Raw genomic sequence first — 16,221 nt, forward strand, 5'->3', positions numbered from 1 at the left:
CATAAATCTTTAGAATTCTAGTTGACATTACTAATGAATATCTGCTTCACAGTACATTAGGGATTATCAAACTTTGAAATAGCATGGTCCCTAAACTGATAAATATACTATCTATGACCTTACTTGATAAAATATGATTTCTTACACTGCTGTTAGTCAAAGAATTTGTTGGTGAGCAGAAAGGACATAACTGACAAAGAGATTTATATCCAGTCCCTGTATGTAGATTCAGTGTATCTTTCTTATTTTGACAGTGACAGTTATAAAATAAGAAAGTCAGGGTTCTAGTAAGCTCAGCATATTTTATATGACATTAAGTCTTGACCTAAAATGTTCAGCAGAATTTCCAAATAGTATATTACAGCTGGTGAGTGAGATAAACATAAGAATGCATTATCCATGGAAGCAATAGTACTATATAACAATAACACGTTAAGAATCAGTAAACTCAATAGCAAATCTGAATCTTTCCAAACTTGTTTTACTAAAGTCTAAAATCCTTTACATTTAGCAATTTTAGTAAAGGTTTTAAAATATTTTTACTATTTATTACTTAAGTTGAGTAAAAATATTTGTTCACTGAGCATTACTTGTTCTTTAGTCAGGCTCAACTTTTGTCTCATTTCATCAAATGGTTTGAAAGGAAACTACAGCCACCTATCTCCACAACCCCCATCTCAAACACACCAACAACAGCCAAGCCTGCTACAACTGACCCCAGCCCATTGGGTTCACAACCTCTGGTGATCACTGAAAAAGAAGTGCAAAATCTATTTCACAAACAAAAGCCAGGAAAAGCACCAGGGCCAGACAAGATAATTCCTTCTTGCTTAAAAGTCTGTGCTGACCAATTGGCCCCCATCTTCACCCAAATGTTCAATAAATCACTAAAGATGCGCTATGTTCCTTCTTGCTTTAAGCACTCTACTATCATCCCAGTGCTAAAGAAGTGCTCCATCAAGGAACTGAATGACTACAGACCAGACATATTTGAAAGGCTAGTGCTGTCCCACCTGAAAACCATCACGGATCTGCTCTTAGATCACATGCAGTTTGCATACCGAGAAAATAGATCGACAGATGATGCTGTTAATATGGCTCTGCACTACATCCTACAAGACCTTGAACCTCCAAATACCTACGCAAGGGTCCTCTTTGTAGATTTCAGTTCAGCATTCAATACCATCATTCCAGACATTCTTCTAACTAAATTAAACCAGCTAACGGTATTTCGATCATAAGCTTCCTAACAGACAGGAAGCAGCAGGTGAAGCTAGGCAGAATCACATCTGATACCTGTACAATTAGCACAGCCCCCCCCCCCCAAGGCTGTGTGTTTTCTCCACTTTTCTTCTCCCTATATACCAATTACTGCATCTTAAACGATCCATCTGTTAAAATAATGAAGTTTGCAGATGACACAACAATGATTGGTTTCATTCAAGACAACGATGAATCCACATACAGACAGGAGGATCTGGAACTGAACACATTCAAAACTGTAGAAATGGTGGTAGACTTTAGAAGAAACCTCCCATACCTCTTACAATACTAGACAACACAGTATCAACAGTAGAGACCTTCAAATTTCTAGGTTCTACTATATTACATTACCTAAAATGGACACCTAACATCAAAACCGTCATCAAAAAAGCACAACAAAGAATGTTATTTCTGCGCCAACTCAGAAAGCTCAAACTGCCCAAGGAGCTGCTGATACAGTTCTACAGAGGAATTATTTAATCTGTCATCTGCACCTCTATAACTGTCTGGTTTGGTTCTGCAACCTAACAGGACAGACACAAACTTCAGAGGATAATTAGGACTGCAGAAAAAACAATTACTACCAACTGCCTTCAATCGAGGACCTGTATACTGCACGAGTCAAAAAGAGGGCTGTGAAAATGTTTACAGACCCCTCACATCCCGGACATAAACTGTTTCAACTCCTTCCCTCAAAACGGCACTACAGAACACTGCACACCAGAACTAGACACAAGAACAGTTTTTTCCCGAACGCTATCACGCTGCTAAAGAAATAATTCCCTCAATACTTTTCAACTATTTACAAAGTCTGCGCTACTATTACTATTAATCTTTTCATCACTCCTTATCACCCCTCCCCTCCCACTTGTGACTGTATGACTATAACTTTGTCGCTTGTATCCTTACAATTTATATGGACTGTTTCCTAGTATGATTTGATTGTTTATTGTACCCTATGACTATTATTAAGTGTTGTATCTTATGATTCTTGATTCTCAATGAATGTATCTTTACTTTTATGTATACAGACAGCATTTGCACCAAGACAAATTCCTTGTGTGTCCAAATTCCTTTTGTGTGCTTGGCCAATAAAAAGAATTCTATTCTATTCTATTCTATTCTATTCTATTCTATTCTATTCTATTCTATTCTATTCTATTCTATCCAGTTATATCAAAGAAAAATTTGAGAAACAAATTCCTTCTGAATGGGATTTAAGAATATTACTATATTACAATGAAATGATTTCTACCACTATGAAAATTAGGTGGCAACATTTCATGTATTAAATCATTGCTGTAATGATCCCATATTTTATCATTAAAATAGCTTATAAATGTTAAACATCACATTGTAAAATTGTAAATTGACAATACTAGATATTCTAGTAAATTAAAAAAAGAAAAAAAAATCAGGTGTTGTGCCAGATATAGTTCCTATGTTCATCAATTATTTTGATTGTTCACTGTAAAGCCAATAGCTTTGCAAGGTTAATTATTTAATGACTCTAAACTTTAAAATTAGCTCATTTCAAATATATTTGAAAAGTGTCATTGTTTAATAACAATTAAATATTTCTGTTGCATAAACCTATTTATATTTATAGTACCATACAGAACATTTGCTCTGACTTTGGTTTAATGAGCAATGACCCATATCTGCACTGCCTCAGGATATTTCTTCAGAAATAATGATTACTTTGCATTGTCTATGTCAGTGCTCTTTTGGCTCACAAGACAAAATGCTGCAAGAATGCATTCCCAGGACACAAGAGTTCAGGTAGCAAGACTATGAACTCATTACAAAAGAATTCCAGGGACTGCTATTATTAAATGTTACTACTATTTATAATCATGTTCCTATTTTTTGTGCCTCCTTCTCTTTTGGATAAGGTTGGAGTTTCATCAATTCTTTGATTTGATAACATCACGCTCTAGTGTCAGCTTGTTCACTTTTGACCATTGTGATCCAAATTTCACGTTTAAGAGGAACAAAATGTTTTGTGTTTTAATAATGTTTGAAAAGAGAAATTAATAATAATACTTCATTTGCGGTCACAGACCAAAACACAAGTACAACAAAAGAAGAACATTGGAAAATTAATCATGAACAATTGATCACCAAAAACTTGACTAAGGGGAATTACAGCGTTCTCCTCTGATAGTTACAGCTCTTAAAATTTTTTTAGAAACCAAAGAAGTGATATATGAGGAGCCACCCCCGAGACAATATAAGAACAAATTACTAACATTGGGTCTAGAAGGGTCTGTTTCAAGGAGAGACAGTAACTTAGATCTGCCTGCGTTATACATAGGGCAATATAAAAGGACATGCTACACAGTTTCAACCTCAGCTCTGTCACAGGAGCATAGCATTATTTGTTCCAGTTACATTTTTTACAGTGGAAACCTGTATTAAGAGTTTCATCCACGTGAAAGGCATGATTTTAAGTTAGGATGACTTGGGTTTTTTTAATAAAAGTGTGTTATACCACTAATTATATGTTTATGATTTTGTAAGCTACCCACAATCATTTAGGTGAGGGTATATTAAGTTGTAAAATAATCATAATGACTTGTAATAATGATTATTCATGATACCTTAAAAGCCACATAAAAACCATTGGCTTTTCTATGTAATAACCATGTTTTCTTGGCAACATTGCAAAATGCAACACACATACAGACATTCTATTTTGGAATAGTCTGTTGCTCTGTGTTTGTTATGGCCATTAGGGGAAAATCCAATCAGATTATTTAATATAGATTTTTAAATTTCCCCTATGCCTTTTTAACATTGTTTCAGCCTCTAATTAGAACAGAGTTACCCAAAATTAAAGCAAATGTTTGGTTATTTTGAAAGCTTGACTAACACTTTGCCTAACACCAATTGGATTGTTTTTGTTAATATAACCTGACAAGTTTAGATTGCCATGGTGGAAAACCATCACAAGCAAATTGCCTTCTGACAAGTATCTATTATCTCTAGGATCACAAAAGCTGATGGAAGTTATCAAACAGATTTAACACATAGAATTCAAAAATGAGTTAAATTCTTTAGATATTTTGATTGGCACTCTAATGAATTCTGTTTATATAATCCTTTTCTTTTCTCAAGAACTATAATAAACATTAACTTTAATTGTTTTAGAATTTTGCTCATGATACCTAACAAGTATTTGAAAAACTAGCAGTTATTTGAAAATCTTTCTCATTAAATATGAATGAAACAGAATACTCAGCTGAGTGTTAGATGAAATTCGATCCTTACAATAATAATGAACTATCCAGGGATAGTATTCAAAAGTAATTGAGGATTTCTTATTAAAAATTACTAAGAGAGTCTCTACTGATGGACAATTTCATTAGTTTATCAGTAGAGACTCTCTTAGTAATTTTTAATAAGAAATCCTCAATTACTTACTATATTTTTTAAAGTATTGGATAGTTCTGCATATAAGATTTACAATTTTTGTCTCAGTGAATAACTAAACAATTAATACTCTGACAGGAGAAAAACTTTTCATTTATCACATTTGCTGTAAAACTTTAAAGGCATTATGAGGTTGATTTCATAGATTCTATTAAATATATCAAGCTTTTATATCCCTTTTGTAAAGACTTTCAAATCAACTATCATCTATGTGCTTTCATAAACAGCCCAGAACTGTACTATGGCACCTGCCTTTTCGAGAATCAACTCCTCCCAATGAGTTTAGCTCCAATTCTAAAAATCTCACAGTAATGTTATTTTTTTTTTCATCAGGCTGGGGATACTAGAGTAACAGGAAGTTCATATGTAAGATCCTGATGCATTAACTCTTGTGATCCTGTTTCTATTTATGCTTCATTGTTTTTAAATGATTTTTGAAGAATGTTTTAATTGTTGGTTTTATTATACAGCATCTAGAGTGACATTTGATAAATAATAAATAAATAACTGTGGAGAATTTTGAACTCCCATAAATAATTTCCAAACTTGCTAGTCATGCATTACTTTCTTTATATTAAAGTCTCAACCTTCATAAGCAAGTTCCTCACACAATGTTACTGTATGATACCCAATAGTCTTATAGGTTTAACAATACGTCATTGATCCAAATGTACTATCTTAAAATATATGCCCCAAATCTTGCTACATTGCTCTCCCCGCAAGACACCTTCCTACTTAAGTTATTCTTGATTTAGAAGATTATTGACTACTTTTTTTAACTTCTGAAGTATTCAAGTGATCTTTGAAACCCGTGGCTGGATTTTTAAAAACAATACTGGGGAAATACGTGACACACAACTGTGAATAGTTCCCCACCTAGGCCTTGAATCAAAGGGCTTAATTTACTCAAATCAATAAAATCCCCAGTTTTAACCCACAATCTGATTGCAATAAGGAAGCTTACTCTATTTCTTTTGTAAGATCTGGTTGTGATTAACAAACAAAAGGCAATTATTTTGTATCTACCATTTATAGTACAGCACACTAAGATAGCATTTCACATGAAGACAAAATCCAAAGAACGATAACAGACACAAAAATAGGAAGCTCTTTTCATAAAATAGTTCATTAGTTTAAGATTGTTTGAAAGTGTATATTTTAAAACAAAATTAAGACACAGCTGGTGTGAAATCTGATAATATCTTTTTCAATTATTTATGTAAAGATGCTAGCTTGTAAATTATTTGTAATAGAAAAAAAATCATAGTCTAACTGTTGTTAAATGACAGTCTCACTTTAATCCATGAACCTATCATCTAATAATTCTTAAATAGAAAATTTGCTGGGAAGGGGGGTTGTATACCAATATTCCCTAGTTCTTCAATCCTTAACCTGAATTACTATTTCTTTAAATCCAATGTGGTAGAGGTGCTGTGTCATTTACCTTCTTCCAGGATATTTTAAGTTCCTAGTCTAGTTTACAATTACTGATAAAATTAGTACAATGCTAACTACTGTACAAACCACTATAATTATGATATCTGCAAACTGGACACATTTTATATCATTGGGAAGAGATAAGAAAATCTTCATTTAACACTGGAAAGACACTTAAGGATTCCAGGGACAAGAAACTAATCGAGTCAGTTGAGACTTTCGAATAAAAATTTTCATTTTATACATCAGGGGTCGCCAACCTTTTGGACCTCAGGGACCACCAAACTCATAATTTTAGATCCCAGGGACCACTAACTGGTTCTGTGGGCATGGCCTAATTTTTGGGTGTGGCTTGATGGTCATGTGACTGGCTTGGCATGGCTTGTATGTAAATATTATAAATATTTATATAAATATTGAATTTTTCATTTAAAAAAGAGCAACTTTTACCCAAAATCAGGCAAAGCAGGCAGGCAGATTGAGTTGCTCACAGAATCACAGATTCATTCAGAGATCTATCTATCTGCCATCGGCTAGCTCAGTCTGTCACATAAAATTCATAAAATCTGCTAGCAAGCAAACTCACAAAATTAACTCACAACACACCATGCATGTAAATATTGAATTTTTTATTTAAAAAAGAGCAACTTTTACCCAAAATCAGGCAAAGCAGGCAGGCAGATCGAGTTGCTCACAGAATCATTCAATGATCTATCTATCTATCTGCCATCGGCTAGCTCAGTCTCTCAAATTTGCTTGCCGTGAGTCTGCACTGAATTTGCTTGCAAGCAAACCTTAAGTCCTAAGGGAGGTTCGGCTGTGCTTAGCTAGAAAGCAAGAAATACAACCATTTCCTGCTTCCTAGCTAATCTAAATCTCCCAGCACAGCAGAACAGATGATGGTCGGAAAAAGGAAAAATAGCAATTTAGCAGACAAGTTTGCCAGGTAAGGAGTGAGTGGGCAGGAGGGTTCCCGTGGGCCATGTGGGCTGAGCAGCCTTGTGTTTCTGTGTAGCCTGGATTAATTGCTTTGTGGGGGTGCTCTGGGGGTGAGATTTCTCTGTGGCCCACCAAAATTTTGCCGCGGCCCACCAGTTAGCGACCGCTGTTATACATCACCCAGAATCACATTCTTGTGAGTCAGGCAGATATCCAAATGTGATAGATAAATAAATAAATAGCACTTAAAGTAAATCTTGGTTAAGCCAATCTATTCACGTTCACTATGAAGAACAACAGACACAGGCAACAACAGATATTCTATTTATGGAATAATCAGAAAGGAATAGTCAGTGAAGTTTACAAGGATAATGTGCTGCTTAGGGGGGGAAAGTGAAAAGTGGATAATATATTATAATTCTACAAACAACACCAATAAGGTTTTTTTTTCTAGTAATGATATATTCACCTTTCAGAAGAAATCATCATAATAATTCAGAATCTGATGACATCTCTGTTCTGAATACCCAGATTAAAGCTGCACAAACAGTGCCTTCAGCTAAAACTGAATAAATAAAAGGCTTGATTATAACCTTCCAATTTACATAGTATTATTTTCTTTCCCAAATTTCATAATGTATTTGGATGTAAACAAACAAAATGAGCATATATTTTGTTTAGCTGATAGCACTGCAAATGCCATTGTTAATAGCTACACACTATGGAATGTTAATGCAATGCTACACTCAAGTAGTAATGCATGGTGTGGAAGCCATGAAAAATATAATGTCTTGTTCCACAAGTAATGAATGTCAATCAAATGATATGGTAATATTAAGCAGTAAGTTCAAGTAATATTGTATCAACGTTTAACAATGGTAATAATTTCCATATTCACGTAACCAGCAACTATTACCAAGCATTTTCAATATTTCAATTATATATATATTGTGTGTGTCATATATCTCTGAGCCAAATATCCACATTAATTTGAATATCTAGTCTCAGTATTAAAATCTTACCTGTATCATTTTGTGGAATAGAAAAAACATATACAGGTATGTTAGGTTGGTTTTCCAACCCTGTAGCAACCTCTGAAGTAGCTGGGGGTTCTTCTTGAGACTCTAAAACCTCTGTGGGTTGTCCTGTGGGCTGGGAAACTGCAGTGATAGTTGATGAGGTAAAATATTCAGTATCAATTTCTGGCTCTACCGTTTTGCCTGTAAAATCATCATCAGTAGTAGTTTTAATGGGAGAAATAGATTCATCAATTATCAGCACATCTTTACTTGTATCCTCATCAGGCTCCCTATCAATCAGAGGTGGCTGTGTTTTGATAATTAAAGGTTTGGATGCTGAAGTTGGTGGGATTTTATCTACTGTAGTACCAACAATGGTGGCAATGACAGTTACCACCATTGGTTTGCTTGTTGCACTAACTGAAAACGAAATGGGTTCCATTCCTATGTCCTCTTCTTTTATTCCTGATCCTTCTGGGCTATGAGTTGAAATATCTACTTCCCCCATATCAAACTTTTTAGTGACAGGAGCAGCTTCTTCTCTGGAGATGGGAACTACCGATTTGTCCAAGGAAGAAGACCTATGTTCACTTTTGGTAGTTGATTCTATGGGAGGAACACCTGTTGCTATCAGCTTGGGATCAATGATTCCAGGAAACAATTCAGACTGTGTGACTGTGTCATAATCTCTTATTTTTATACTAGGACTTGTATCTGTAGTAGTATAATTTATTTCATATGCAGATCCTTCAGCAGTTATGTCACGTTCAGGTAATGAATGTAATCCTGGAACAACACTGGGGGAAGCCGGGTCAGTGACCAATATTTGCCTAATTAGATCTCTGGTAACAGATTCCTGTTGAAACACTGGTATGACTTCTGTTATGATTTCTGTGAGTGCTGCATCAGTAGTAACTATACCCGAACCTTTAGAAATCACATTTTCTATGGTATCTAAAATCAAAGAACTGCTATAGTCTTTCTCTGAAATTGCAATAGGAGTTACCGTCTTTGTGGCATCTGTAAATATAAAAGGTTGTTTTATTTCAATACCTTCAGTGACCATTGCTGGGTAATCTTCTCTTGAAATATCTAAGATTGGTTGCTGTTTGGTTGTATTCTCATTAGTCCAGTCATACTTTTCATCTGTTTCAATGGTTTCTTGTTGCAAATCTGGTGTTGGTGTTATTAGGGGATGACTTGACACTTCAGATCCATAGCTGGTAGAGAACCCTTCTACTTCATTTATATCTGTGGCAACAGGCATATGCCTTGTGGTAGACTCGGACCCAAACATGCTTCCTTCACCTATTGATATTTCTGATCCTGAAAACACATCTGAAGCTGTTGGTGTTGGAATAAATCTCACTGTATCTTTCATCTTCTCTGAAACCACAGGTGTTGCAATGTGCTCTTCCTTCTCTACTGAATCTGTTGAGTGTACCACTCTGTCAGATGTTGCAAGCACTGGTATTTCAAAGCCCGTTGAATAAGCTGGGGTAGATATTGTTTTGCTTTCAAATGAAGTTGCTACTGAATCTGGTGTATCTGTGGCATTCTCATCTAAGGTTGTCGTAGAAGATGAAGTTTTATCTACCTTAGAAATGGTACTAGACATTATTAACTTCTGATCTGGAAAAAGAACCTCTTTATCTTCCTCTTCTACAGATTCATAAATACTTGTGAGCAATTCTTTTGGAATGACAACAGTTGTGAGTTTATTATCACTTTTTGCTTCTACTGGTATTTTGGTGGATTGAGTGCCAATGTGTGTTTCTTCCTTTGTTTCTAAAGGTACACTCAGGTTATTCCTTGCTTCAGCATCCACAGTTCTTATCGGAGATATTTCTATTTGTTCAATTGGACTTTCAGAACTTGCTTCATCGAAATCAGAAATGTCTTGGATAGGTGTAATCTCCACTAAGTCACTTAATACAGTCTCTGTTTGGGTCATTTCTGACAAATCAGAAATGTCTGTAACAGTTTGAGGTAGAAGGGTAGATAAATTAATGACCCAAGGTGCCTTCTTTTCTTGTTTTACCTTAACCATTTCTGATGTGAGCGAAGATACATATGGATGAAGTGTAGTTTTTGGAGGAATTACATTTAGTTCAGTTAACGATTTGGCTGATTCACTTTCCAAAGGAATATTTAGTTCAACCATTGAAGAATCTGATACATTCTCTTTATCTGGCAAAACATAATGATAAAAAAATTAGAAATATTTACACTACAGTTTTGTATTTTATCATTACAATAGCTTGAATCCAAAATGAATTTTAGAGATACTGAACATACATTATCTCAGCCTAAAACATTATTTGTTGAGCATGCTTTGAAAAGAGTAATTATAGTTAAATGAATGAATTCATCCCAGATATAAATCAATAAAGTGATCTCTATCCTATTTAGTTAAGAGTTATGGAATGGGTTAACCCCCTTAGGATCACAAAATCAGACTTGTATTAGTAATATGTTATATAATCATCATCATTCATTCCTTCTTGTGGAAATTCAATGACACATTTTTTTCATATTGTCTTAAATGGTATTTAATTGATATTAAGGGTTTTATTAAACTGGGTAAAGACGGGCCAAAGGTTGAAACAGAATTTATGAAACTTAATTTTCAGCCATTAAACTCTGAGATGTTGATTTCATCTACACAACTGTCTGAGAACAAAATTAAATTCATAATTATTGTCCTTTATTCTTTGGATGCAAATTTTATACAAGACTGATAAAATAGCTGCCTTTAAGTTCTCTGAACTGGTGATTATTTTTACTAATCTGAAGTCAGGAATCCTGCATTAATGAACAATTTGTGTTTTGTTACACAGAACAGTAACATTGTAGCTTATAGATTATAGCTACCACATTAAGAACTTGGAGGAAGGTTTGAAAACTTCATGCTTTGTTGAATAATGTTCTGCTTCAAGGTTTGGAAATTAATGTAATAAACCATTCTGCAATTGGTAGAAACAGTCTACCCAAGTTTATTACACTAGCAGTTCACTTTATTTCAAAGGAATGGCTCCCCTAATAATATCTTCCATTATAAGGATGCACATAAGAAAGGACTTCATTGACTTCGAAGAATGTTCAGTTTCAGTGCAAGAATAGGACTTTGTAACCAGCAGTAATTCTAATGGACAGTGCACCTTGCACTGTCCTAATCATGATTTACAGAATAATTTCACGCAACAGCTATATAAAAACATATAAACTATAGCATGTTGTATATAGGAAGTGCCCTCAAACCAAAGAAAGAATTAAAATCAAAGTTTGCAAAGAAATAGAGCTAAATAATTTTCTTCCCTGACTACCTTGCAATTGTAAAGAAGAACCTTTACACAATTTCTCAGTGAAAAGATAACTGATACAGTGTTATAATCAAGTCCCACTCCTTTGTACATGCATATCATATCAATGGAGCTTGGATTGCAACACTGCATCCACCATCTTGTCTATTTTGAACATCCTCCACATGCATGCTTCAGGCAATAAGGGACAATCCCAATATTTTTCAATCTTGGTGGCTAGAAAATTCTGGGATTTAAAATCCACACAGTTGATAAGGTTGAGAAACACTGCCATATTCTGCCAATAGCTTGTGCTTTTTATTTTTTCCTGTTAAATTTCTCACTACAGTACATTTAATTTTTCACAGGGATTTTATATTTGGAACTTGTCTTATTATTCTTGTTTATACGGTACTTAATATTCATGAAAAGGTTTAACAAAATCCAAAAGTTCACATTACATGTCCATGAAGAGAAAAACTTTATTCCAGTTTAGCCAGATGCTTGGATAGATTTCAGCCGATTTTTGCCAATTTGCAAAAATCAGGTTTCTTTGACTATCATTACCAAATGATCATTACCATCCTTCAGGAAGCCGAATTTTATTTCTAAGCTAAAAAAAAAAGGATTTAGGTTGAAGCTGTTTCTTCACAAAGGAGACATTCACTACAATTAATCTGCCTTTTGTCTAAAAAAAAAATGATCCAGACAGTGGCTTTTTTTTAAAGCTTTAGCCAACTTGCTGTTGTACAGATGTTTTGCATTACTAAATTCCTGAATTCATGTGTTCTGGGGGATATCTTTTTGTGCTTCTTCTGATGCAATACATGAGACACTTGTTCCTAATAAAAAAAATCCAGATGGTTTAGAGCAAGAAATCAGATTATCTTCCTAACCATTTGTTACATCAAAGACTGTCCTAATTTATGTATTTTTTAATAACCTGAAAAAAGCTCCTTTGACATTCTTTGAAACTGGAAAAGGTGATCCTGCATTTCCTTTAGGAACTTAATGTAGCACACAAAACGTGATATTCTCTCATTTTCCCACAACAAAAACTTAGTGATGTGGAAAGAGGATAATTGGCCCAGAGCCACCTAGTAAGCTTCTGTGGCTGAAGGTGGCCCTGAATTTGAATCCTGCTGATATAATCTAATATCCTAAATGTTCTGTCACACGTTCTTTTACATTATATATTTTATGAAGCTAGAGACCACACCTCTTGAATATTTCCTAAATTGACATTTTAAAAAAAAAACCTTTAATCAAAAGAAAGCAAGACTCCTTGTAGCAAAATAAAACATTGGCTCATTCCTAAATTTAACTTTATGAGCATCCTTACAAAACAAAATAATGGATTGCAATCAGTGTCTGAAAAAATGTTCCCTTCTCCACCAAAAACACAAAAATAAACTGGGATGGATAGGAAGATTCTATGTGATATAAAGAGAATAGTCATGCAGTAACTATATCAGTTTGTCCTTTTGTAAAAATATATATTTTGGGACTAGACATATCCATGATGGCAACCATTTTCTATACCAACCAGTTCTACACCAAGATAATTTTGTGGCAACATCTACAACATGTTCTTAAATTCTAAATGTGTTCTAGTACCAAATGATTGCTTGTTCTAATATCAACTAATCCGTTCTAACACATATCCTATGTGGCAGCATCCAGATTTCATGATTCTTTTCCAACTGTCCTGTAAGGCATTGTGAAGTCTACCTGATACCTTTCACATGTGAAACATTTATTTTGCCATTAGATCATGGTTTTTCCCTTGAATATTCTGAGAAGCTAGAACTGTTTGTTATAATATGAAAAAGATTCATCTAATGTATGCAGTCTGTTTTTAAAAGATTTTATGATGTTTTATTATTATTTTCCTCTAACCCAGGGGTAGTCAACTTTTTTATACCTACTGCCCACTTTTGTATCTCTGTTAGTAGTAAAATTTTCTAACCTCCCACCGGTTCCACAGTAATGGTGATTTATAAAGTAGGGGACAAAACCCCTACCGCCCACCATGAAAGCTGGAATAGTGTGCTAGTGTGCGGTAGGGACCAGGTTGACTACCACTGCTCTAACCCACATGGTAAAATATCATAGTTGATGATTAAGGTTTTTTTTAAAGTAAATAATCCACATTTTAAAACTTTGTTTCAGTAGAGTTCAGGGAAAATTTGCAAAGTCAATGAAAAGACTGTGGTTAATTTCACTGAATTACTTTTAAAGAAAAAAAGAAATATTATCAAATTGTCATAATATAGCAGGGCATATTAAGAATGTATTTTGTTCTAAATTAGTATCTTGTTTTACATTGTTGAAAATTAATTACTCCTTATAAGATCTTATACAAGTATTTCATTAATGCTTCCACATTCACAAGAAAAATTCTTTGAGGGATGCATATACATGCATATACATACTTTAAACTTTAAGCATTGGTTCAGCACAGCTTCAGTTTTGTTTTCAATTAGCTTAGTCTCATATATAACTTTTTTTTCTAAAAATTAAAATAGTTTTTATTGCAAGCCATAAATGGGTCAAGAGATGAACATAAGTTCTTATAGTTACCAATGTACCTGTCAATATATTCTCATTATATTTTATATATTACAATATTTATAATATATTTATGAATGGCTGTATTTGAACATGTGTGTACTCTTACTCCTTATCCCTCCTCATACTTTTCAAAAGGAAAGTAAGGCTATTGTTAACAGCCATTCTAATGCACTCTATAACTGATAGGAAGGCAGGCTATTGTCCAAAGCAGTTGAGAGCAGGACAAGAAGCAATGGATGGAAACTAATCAAGAGAGAAGCAATCTAGAACTAAGAAGAAATTTCCTGACAGTTGGAACAATTAATCACTGAAAAAACTTGCCTCCAGAAGTTGTGAATGCTCCAACACTGGAAATTTTAAAGAAGAGATTGGATAACTATTTATCTGGTACAGGGCAGTGGCCACCAACATTATGGGCACCAGGACCGGTTCTGTGGAAAGGTTTTTTTGTGGACTGAAGGGACATGGTTTCACATGCTGCTTGCATTCCGTGGATGGGGCGTTGCTTGTTTGGGTGGCCTGGTTGCTGGCATGCCGCAGACCGGTGCTGGTCCACAGACCAGGGTTGGGGATCCCTGGTATAGGATTTCCTGCGTCAGCAGGGAGGGAGTTGGATTAGAAGACTTCCAAGGTCCCTTCCAACTCCTTCATTCTATTATTCTGATCATAAACTCTCTCAGAGCAAAAGTAATAGCCACAACTACTGAATATGGCATTTATGGGCATTTGTGAGAATGTAGGGATTATAAATCATTTAATTAGTTGGAGAGGGATAGATGTGTAAAGGAATACATAGACAGCAGAAAAGAGAAGAGACATGATCAAGCAACTGGGAAAGGATAGAGACAGCGGGAAGATGGTGATGGCAACATTGACAACCGGCAGCTAAATAATACCTTGCCAAAAAAGTAATGGTGATTGCTGAGAACAGATCTGAAAATGAATAGTACCTAAATATTTCATTGTACCATTTACTATTCAGAAAACCTTCCTCTGAAAGCATGCTGTTGGTTGGCCATAAAAAACAAAAAAAATTCCTCTAAACTTTAATAATCCAGTTAGTGGGATTTCTGAATTGGATCAGTAACCAACAGTGAATATGAAACAAATTATCAGCATTTTACAAACTTTGTCAGTGGTCCTCAATCTTTTTCCCCCTTTAAATACCTTTTGTGGCCACAGACAATGGCACAGACAATAACATTTCTTCAAGACTTTGTGGCAAGACTTATGACATTGCGGTTCCCCATGGGTCCATGAACCACAGGGTGACCATTGAACTCTGTTATTTCAGTAGAAATAAATTCATTATCCAAATGATTATGGTCAGTGTTGTCAGCTTGTGTTTTAAAAACTTGGGGTATTAAATAGCCAGAAAACCAAGTAATACCAACACATGTACTTGGACTTAACTTGGCACAGCAAGTCTCAACTCACTATATAAAATGTGTTCATTTATTTGTTGATTAGTTTGCTTGGATACTAAATATTAGTTGAGTAATTTGACCTGTCCATGAATTGGGATATTATTTTTGTCCATTAAAATGTTAAAGCAGATTTAGAGCCCTAAAAATAAATCCAGAATCTTTACTGGCAAATGCTTGCAAGGAAAAAACTAATGTCACATATGACATGATTATGCAAATGATGTCATTATGCAAATTTTGATTTTATGAAATTGCATCGTTTGCACAAGCAACATCATTGTTGCTATCAAGCAATAAATAAAAGCATTATCTAGGAAAAAAATTAGCTGTCTATGAAAAAATCATTAGGACCATGTGAACACCAGCCATCAATCAGGGAGAACATCTAAATTTTAGATTATTTTACATAAAGGGTGTCAAACTCATGGCCCGTGGGCTGGATACATCACATGCTGGCCCTGCCCCCACCCAGTTTAGTGAAGGGGAGAAAAGTCCCGATACATCACGTGACAATGACATGACAACGTGAGTTTGATGCCCGTTTTACATATTCTGAAACATTGATGACAATTATTTTTACTGTCCAAAGCTTCCTTTTTCTATAAATAGCATCTACAGACTTCCTAAAAAGTTTCCAGACTTAACAGAAAGATTGTCTGCTTTGCTGACATTGTCTGTGTATCTTTACTTTTAAAAAGATGCCTTTCTGCTAAAGATTAATTGTGTGTCTCCGAGATAGATCACCATCATCTAGATAATTTCTTGGAGGTATAATTCATTCCTGCTGCATCATCACTCTTCAGAATTTCCTAACTCTGCTGATAG

General features: G+C 34.6%; 1 protein-coding gene across 3 annotated transcripts in view; it reads right to left on the reverse strand.

Moving 5' to 3' along the window:
• The window catches only part of VCAN (versican), a 100,879-nt gene that overhangs the window by 44,553 nt on the left and 40,105 nt on the right, over positions 1-16,221 (reverse strand). Inside the window, exons 7-8 of one of the 3 annotated variants that reach the window (XM_026672084.2) lie at positions 9,147-10,283; positions 8,097-8,294 (exon numbers count right to left, since the gene is read on the reverse strand). In XM_026672084.2, coding sequence (XP_026527869.2) covers positions 8,097-8,294; positions 9,147-10,283 — 1,335 coding nt within the window. Of the gene's footprint in view, positions 1-8,096; positions 10,284-16,221 lie in introns of all 3 variants that reach the window. The other 2 variants (XM_026672067.2, XM_026672092.2) reach the window with 2 other exon arrangements.

The sequence above is a fragment of the Notechis scutatus genome, chromosome 2, assembly GCF_049901735.1.
Source record: "Notechis scutatus isolate UNSWTSFEM ecotype Mainland chromosome 2, rNotScu1.2, whole genome shotgun sequence".
NCBI lineage: Eukaryota > Metazoa > Chordata > Lepidosauria > Squamata > Elapidae > Notechis > Notechis scutatus.